Here is an 8,832-nt window from a genome sequence, read left to right as displayed (position 1 = left end):
AGTAAAGTGATTATTTTTAACGTGTGATTGTAGGATATTAAAGACAAATCTAGACATTGAGTCATTAAGTTATTGATTATTTTCCCCATTTTGTTCATCCTAGTGAACCTTTACATGAACAGGAGAAAGTAAGCCTCTTTATATATAACACAGGATAACAGACTCTTCTTAACTTTTCTGCATGTCCTTTAACACGTGTGAAAGTGCAGGAGGATGAGGGCAGTTTTTTTACTTCTATATTTACATCTATTGCATAACTAAGCAGAGACAGTGGATGGCTGTAGTAGGAGTGAAGCAGCTCAGCTACTCTGTGCTCGGTGTTCAGCCAACACTCATATCTGCGCTTTGCTGATGTTTCTACCCACTAACAGATATTTTAATCTAAAAAGATGCTGCTAGTCTATTTTGGATCCTAAATCTGTTATCTTTAACCTCTCAGTGCTTTCATAGTTATTATGATCACATTGAGCCTATTTAAGAAGCCTATACAAAAACTTTGAGAGGTGAAATCCCTGGCAGGAAGCTGTTGTACAGAGTTGAAAAAGATGACAAAGGCAAAGAAAATATAATTTGTAGAACTTATCAATATAAAACTTTGTCTTAACATTACACAATATGGAGAGAAGGACGTTTCTGACTCACAATGTGTGAAACACAATGAACACAATGTGTCAAAAATATTAGACAGGAAACATTTATTAGTTATAGACATTAAAGGGCTCTGTCTTGGCTCAGTGTCTGTAGACTGAGATTTGTGATATACAGAAAGAGAAAAATCCAATCTAATTCTTATAACATTTACATCTAACCAGTCATAGTAAGGTAACTTCTGTTGATCCAGAATGATTAGAGGTGATACTGTGTTACTTCACATTTCCATTTTGTGACAAAGTGTCCCACGCAGTCTATAATCAAGGCCATGTAATTGTCACGTTCTGTGGACTGAAAACACAAAATGTTAATGCACTGTTGTTTTTGGCTATTAGGATTTATACAATGAAATTTTAATTTTAATTTTAAATTTTAAATTCATATTTTAAATATTTACATTTGCTCAGTTCATCTTTACTATGGCTGTGTGAACATTAATAAATTACATTAATAAAGTCCTAGTATTATACTTTAAGTGTCATCGTTTCAGTACAAATAACGTCATCTTTGGATTAAGACAAACTCAGTGACAGTGTTGATCCATCATACAGTGTCTTACGTGTAACGTCAAAAAAATAACATCACCTGATTTGTCTGCTGCATTTCAATTCTTTATCACGTTGGATGGTTAAATTAGAACCCCTGTCCGACTGTGTGTGTGTGTGTGTGTGTGTGTGTGTGTGTGTGTGTGTGAGCGAGAGAGAGACAGAGGCAGAGACACAGAGAGAGAGAGAGAGAGAGAGAGAGAGAGAGAGAGAGAGAGAGAGAGAGAGAGAGAGAGAGAAGGAAAGAAAAGAATGTAAAAGAAAAACAAAGGAAAATTAAAGGAAAGAAAAGAAAGGAAGCCCGTAGATGGTGTTGCCAGGTGATGGTAAAACCACATACAGGAACACACACTTACAAATTTATACATGATGATCATACATAGATTTGTTCTTTAAACAAGATTCACACGTATTAACACGCTAGTTATTATCTGATGACGCCAGTCCACTACGCTTAAAGTTCTTGGTCCAGTTAATCCCAGTTTGCTCCCACAGACTTTTGCTCTCCACACAATGAGAGCAGCAGGCGAACACTTGCGTCGTCACCCAAAACACACATAAAAGTTCCTACAGATTTTCGGTCGCTTACAACCAGCCACGGAACTGCACGCGCTGTCCTTCTCGCCTCGCGCTCTTTCGGTCTCTTTCGCTCTGCGAGCTGCGCCTTTACGCACCACTCCAGCGGAGCGATGACGTTGCCACGGAGGAGGCGTGGCCAAACCCGCCCCTGCTTTTCGGCGCTAGGGAGTCTGAGTCTAGGGCTGGAGAGATCGCCGGGGAGCATCACCACCACTCCTGCACGGAGCCTCGCCTGGCCGAGCACTGCACCGTGCACACGTCGGGATTGCACAAAATTCCTCAGAAATATACCTGCTATTTATGGCATGTGGCTGATAACATTACTCCTGCTGTATTCTTTTAAAGAAGGTGAGTGGCCAATGTTCAGCTTCAGTTCATCTATAGATCAATCCGGTTCAGTCTAATTACTATAATCTTAAACAAAACTGTCCCTTTTTCTATTATAGGCTGTAAAATGCCACCGTGATTCGTTTAATCCTGTAATAAGTGCTGTAAGGAGACGTGGCTTATTAAGCTATATCTCCTTTCACAAAGTTTAGAAGTTTTAATTTGCTCGAACACTTATAAAAGTTTGTGAAAATGGACGTTTGGCGATGAAATGTTTAGCTGTGGTTGGATTCTTGCAGATAAAGTATAACAGTGGTTTTCAGGAGCTGAGGATGCTTTGCATGTTCCAGTGCGCTTTCTCATAATGGCGCGATTTGGGTGCGCGATACGAATATGGACGTGGAGTCATAAATGTGCACGACATAAAGCAGTGGGACGTGTTTTTATGAGCTTTTTCAGCGTGTTATGTTTCGTTGTTGCTGCCATGTATCTTTGTGTAGAGTGTTTGCACTGAAAATGTGGAGTTTGTTAGTGAAGTGTCAGACCCTGACCCTACTTTATCTGTTAGAAGACGTAGAATTTCTCCATTTGTCGCATTCGTTTTTTAAAGCCTATTCTGTTCTCGTATAATTGTTGATCTAAAGACTTTTCCTGCTTCATCTACGTTGATTAACGGAAATTATTTGAAAGTATATGTCTCAGAGTAAGAGCAGGATTTTCTATGCATATTTTTCCCTGTGAAAACAACAGCAAATGCAGCCTCATTTCCAATTAGTGGTGGTGCAATTAGTGGTCCTCCATTTTCTATGCCAACAGATTCTTTATCTAGATAGTGCTGCTGATAATGATGACATTCACATGGTAACAAGGTGTATTCAACCACCTATAAGATTAAAAATGATGACAGTACTTTAAGATTACTCTGTTTTTGGGAAGACTGAGTGTCTTTTTAAGATTTCTTAACATTTTGGGGTTTTGACAGCGCCCATCCCCCTCTCCCTTTCCTCTCCCCTCCTCTGCTCACCTCTTTCCCAATCTGCTGAAAACATGATATTAGGTTAGCTTTTGGCTTTGGTTGTTTTTTGCTTTTTGTTTTCATTTTTAATATTTTTCCCTCAGTTCGAGTTTGTTTATGTCGACACTTTATTTATAGATGTTGTGTTCAGCAGCTCATGGAGTTTAATCTGGAATTTGGAGTCTGTGGTGAAGCCAAGTTACACTTCAAATATTTGATCTTTTCTATTGTGTTTAAACCGTTTTTCTAAGTTGAAATGCTGTTAAGTCTCTCTCTCTCTCTCTTTCTCTCTCACTCTCTCTCTCTCTCTCTCTCTCTCTCTCTCTCTCTCTCTCTCTCTCTGGGAGAAGTAGGAGGAGGGGGTGCATTTGGGCGTAAAGTGTGGTGAAATGGGACGTGGATGCAGAGGACGAAAACAAACATTTCTGTATAATCTAGTTTTTACTTTTCTGATCTTTTTTGAGCCTTTTTGTTATTTTACATTTTATTCATCTGAAAAATTACAATTTTAGCAAATACTTAAAGCCAGGTCGCGTTCGATAGGAGAGAGGAGAAAACTCACATTAATTATCATACATGCATATGCATTAGGACTGCGTATTTTTTTAGCCTGGGCCGCGCCTCCTGTTTTTCTCACCTTTAAGGAGTATTAACAAATCTGCTGTTTAACGCTTTTTTAATCTGATATTTCAAACTGCGAGATTTTGTTAAAACCTTAAGCTCGTTTTTTTTTCTTTCTTTCTTTTCTTTTCTTTTCTTTTTTTTTTTTTTAATAACATGTTTTCTAAACAACATCAGTGTGTGTAGGCTCCTCGCGGGGTGAGAAATGAACACCTGAACCTCACGGTGAGGGCGGGAGACAATCTCAGTCCGCTGATCTGCTGCACCGGGGACAGACGGCACGGAAACCGAGCGGCACGCGCACATAAACGCACCTCGGGGTGCTGCAGCCTTGCATATGGAAATTTCCATTGTTTCATTCCATTTTCATCTAGGTGAAAACTGTAATAATAATATTACTAATAATATTATTAATAATATGAATAATAATAAAAAAGTATAATTGCATGTATAATTATAAAATACAGCGCCTGTGCAGTACAGGATATTCAGCGTATTAGGATAATTTTAGCACGAATCCTCCTTGTTGCCAAGCTGTGGTGTGTTCATGTCAATGCGACAGGCCTCCAATCTGTCAGCAATCTTAGTGCACACTGCAGATCATAATTTATTCAATTCAAATTTAGCGTCTTCATAATTCACATGACATAAATTTTCCTAAACTTAATTTAACAAAAAATCACGAGCATAATCACTCAGTGAATGGACGCTTTAACGTTTTACCTTATTTCAGAGGCTGTGTGTGTGTGTGTGTGTGTGTGTGTGTGTGTGTGTGTGTGTATGTGTCAGTATTTATTTTAATGATCAGCTGTCACTATGTCGTCACATTTGTGTGGCGGCTACGATTTTATCCAATCTGATCAATGAATTAAATTAAAATGCAATAACAGACTAAATACAATACATTACACCTTAAATTAATAACAACAACAACAACAGCAACAACAACAATAATAATAATAATAATAATAATAATAATAATAATAATAATAATAATGAGCATTGCACTATAATAATTAATCTCTACAATAATAATAATATTAATAACACAAATAATTCATTAAATAGCGCAATCTTTATGTCCAACTACGTGATTGTATTTATTGTATTTATTGTATTTAAAATGATAAAATCTCTTCCATCCATCAGTGTTCACCTGTCACCCTGCCATCCATCAGCTCGACCCCTTGTTGAAATATGCTACACTGCTAACTCTTTTCTTGCTCTTTAAATCCCCTGCTCTTCCCAGCTGAGCAATTAGTACCAAGCTCTCCAGCATCCCCCACTCCAAAAGTAAATCAGGTCATTGGCCAATAAGGACTCCATTTATTTCTCTGAAAGCGCCATCTTTCACGATATACTTGGTGCAAAGTCAGATAAAAATTGCAACCAAACGGAATCAAACTTCACACTGTACTGTTTATTCACACATTGTATATTATTATTATTATTATTATTATTATTATTATTATTATTATTATTATTAATATTATTATTATTACAGCCACAATTCATCACAATTTTCCTTCCCTTTTCTGGTGTCTGCTGTTTACTGCTTTACAGCACGCTGCATTTTGCATTCACTAGTTTCATCATCGTAAACACTTTTTTTCCCTAGCAACCGCAGATTAAGAAAATATAAACGAAATGTAATAAAAATAACAGTGGAAGAGTTAAAACTTTGTGCATTTGGTCCTACACGAAAGCATCCTGCAGCTCGGTGTGAAACTGAAACTTACCCGTAATTGCGGATGACCTCGACCAGTTAGACGCCCCGGTTAAAAATAGCTCAACAGTGCCCTGATACTTGCGTTTTCTGTTCCTACTGTTTTGTCTTTCATTGCAATGTTGAGTGTGTGTGTGTGTGTGTGTGTGTGTGTGTGTGTGTGTGTGTGTGTGTGTGTGTGTGTGTGTGTGTGTGTGTGTGTGTCCTTTGGCGATGAGGAGCGCACTCGCACGCGCCTCTGGCCACTTCTCAGGCCAGCTGAGTATCACGCGCATGGGCCTGAGCGCAACAATACACTCGTATGCAAAATGTATAAGGGAAACACTGATGTGTTTATTTTTTTATTTTTATTTTTCTAATAATATGCAAAGTCTTGAGTCTATTAATCATGAAATAATAATTCGGTTTAGTTTAACTGAGCGTTCAACGTTGAATTAAAACAGCTGTTTAATTCCTAAGCAGAAAAGGAAAACACCTCCAATCCAAATATACATGCATTTATTTTATAATGCACGCAAGAGGAACATCAAGGCACAAGCGTTCAAGCGTAGTCACATGATGCACATTTTTTGGACTACAAAATTTTGTAGGAAGGAAGTTGTTCCTGCCAGATTATATATTCTTATCCTTATATGTCCTGCCGGAAACAGAGAGAAACTATAAACCTATTCTTACTAGTCCACATTATATAATACATTTAAAAAAACTGCTTTTATTATGTGCACAGTGCCATGCATAATTCTTTTTGTGAGTGTAGAATGGAGTCCAGTTAAATAAAAGTTATGTGAGAGGATATTAGTGATAGTTAGATTAGTGTTAGTTCTTTTCTAATGAACAACTAGAAAGAAGAAGAACTGTACGGACACATCAAGACACCCCCTTGTTTTCTGTATAACTGTAGCATGGTCAACGTGGCCAGTTGTGGATTTAATTATGTTGTGCAGGGTGTGGTGCTGTATTCTTTATTCATTACTATGACTGCAAATGTGTGCGAGCATGAGCGAGAGGAGCAAAATTTGTAATCTGGTGAAGTCTTTGGGGGCAGGGTGTGAAAGTGTGTGTGCATCTGTGTGTGTGTGTGTGTGTGTGTGTGTGTGTGTGTGTGTGTGTGTGTGTGTTTGTGCATATCTAAGCAAATGTAGATGAGAGACTGAGAGAGCTGCATTATGCATAGTGGTTCACCATCTGTAATATACTTGTTTCTTTATCTTAAACACACACACACACACACACACACATACTCACTCACACACACACACACACACACACACACAAACACACACACACAAACACACAGACAAACATACACACACACACACTTACACACACACACACACACACACACACACACACACACACACACATATATATATATATATATATATGCATGTGAACTTTACTTAAAAGTTTAGTACAGCTTATTTAAAAACTATTCTTTCATTGGCTTTCAGTTTAAACAAATACATATTTTTCATTGTTATCTTTAGCTAAACTGTGTGAAAGTTTTATTTTATCTAACTTTTGAGGACAACAACCTCCTCATCAATACACATTTGTCACACCTCCCAAATGAGGATGAGGTTCCTTTTTGAGTCTGGCTTCTCTCAAGGTTTCTAAGGGAGTTTTTCCTCACCACAGTCACCTCAGACTTGTTCAGTGGGGATAAAGACAAACATATTTAAATATCAGTCTAATATTAGTCTTGAGTTTTTGTATTATATTATTCTTTGTATTAACTTTTTGTTTTATGTTTATGTTCTGTAAAGCTTTTTTGAGACACTGTCTATTGTTAAATGCGCTATACAAATAAATTTGAGTTAATTTAATTTGAACAGCTATATAACATGAAACGTGCGTTCAGTCTGCATGCATCTGCAGTACGGTTTATAATATATAATCAGTATATAATCACCTCGTGCCTTGAGTTGTTGTGAAATGGATGAATAGTGTGTAGCAGAGTTGGGTTAGCTGTAAAAAACTTCTCCACCAATAGCAGCGGCTTGTTGTAGAACATGTTGTCCATCAGTAGAACATGTGCATCTGTACAATATGAATTGGGGTGTAAAAAATAGTATAATATAAGAAGGACAGTCGGCTGGTGGTCACATCCTGAGTTCACCTTTGTGCCTTAGGTCTCGGGTTGAACATGGAATTAAACACTTATTTTTCAGGATTGCTGTAGGATACAAAACACAATTTCTTTGTGTTTCTTGATGTGTGCAACACTTTGATTAACCTGCAAAATGGCACAACCTCAATACCATTAAAACCATGTGGGATTTAAAAGTGGATGAACTACCAAAAAAGCAACACAAACTCTAGATCTGGCAGATAGTATAAAATAAGAGGCTGCTCTTACTAAATCCACTAAATCCACTTTTTTTGTGGATATTATAAAATACATCCTGCCATTCATGTGGAAAGACAGTCATCTAAATCTCAGTGTGATGTGTAGAAATGAAAAGAGGATCATGTTTGTGATTCTTGACACTAGTACATAACACTGTGTAGAGTACACAAAAAAGAGTGGTACAAAATGGCATCCTTGGATTTTATAAGAGTTGTGCCAGGGCAACATATGATTTTTAATGATTTCCTGATATATGAATTAAAATGTTAAGAATGTAAATGTACTTGCATACCAGGACTGATTTTTCCACTTGAACAATATTTAAAAGGTGTTTTGAAGCCAGTTTTGTGAAAACAGTTGATTGAAACGAAGGATTTGTCAAAAGCACAAGGGATTCAAAATGGCCACCACAGAGTAATATGACTGATACACCACATCTTTCTCCAAATGACTACATCTGGGCTAAAATAGAATAAATATACATAAGCTGAGGAAAAAACAGAGATACATAAAAAAGTCACAGACAGAAAGAATGCAAGCAAGAAAGAAAGAATGCAATAGTAAGAGTGAAAAGAAATCTTAAACCTTTTTTATTTTTTGGATAGATGCAGAGTCTTCTGCACTCTTATTTATTGTTACTATGAGGGTGAGAAAGGAAGGAAGAAAACAGACATCATTAACGAAGGGGCTTGGCTTCCCCTGCCTCTCTCCTCGTTTGGCATTTGTGCATATGGCAGGCAAAATGGCGGGGAGCTGCAAGGCTACGTTAGTCCATGGATGACAGTCAACTGTAACAAAAGGAGTGCAGTCTGGGATATTCACTGCCTCTTTTATTCTCTACCACCTAGAAATGACATGAGGCTCAATGCCTCACTGTATGCTGTATCTGCATTTAAAAGCAGTGTTAAATAATTCCTGAATTAATGTTGAAACATACAGATATGGTATAAGATTATATAAATCACTGGAGGATTATTATGAAACCCCAAAGTGTGAGTGCTAGTATGTGGAATCTTAG

At 37.4% G+C, this 8,832-nt stretch overlaps 1 protein-coding gene across 1 annotated transcript in view; it reads left to right on the top strand.

Annotated features, from left to right (window-relative positions):
- The first annotated feature begins 1,956 nt into the window (after window positions 1–1,956).
- Window positions 1,957–8,832, top strand: part of dscaml1 (Down syndrome cell adhesion molecule like 1) — an 87,944-nt gene continuing 81,068 nt past the window's right edge. The window contains exon 1 of the mRNA XM_060888719.1: window positions 1,957–2,123. Coding sequence (XP_060744702.1) covers window positions 2,081–2,123 — 43 coding nt within the window. The 5' untranslated portion in view covers window positions 1,957–2,080. The remainder of the gene's footprint in view (window positions 2,124–8,832) is intronic.

This window comes from Tachysurus vachellii, chromosome 15 (assembly GCF_030014155.1).
Source record: "Tachysurus vachellii isolate PV-2020 chromosome 15, HZAU_Pvac_v1, whole genome shotgun sequence".
In the NCBI taxonomy this organism is placed as follows: Eukaryota; Metazoa; Chordata; class Actinopteri; order Siluriformes; family Bagridae; genus Tachysurus; species Tachysurus vachellii.
The sequence above is the reverse complement of the archived record's forward strand: the minus strand, read 5'-3'. Positions and strand labels throughout refer to the sequence as shown.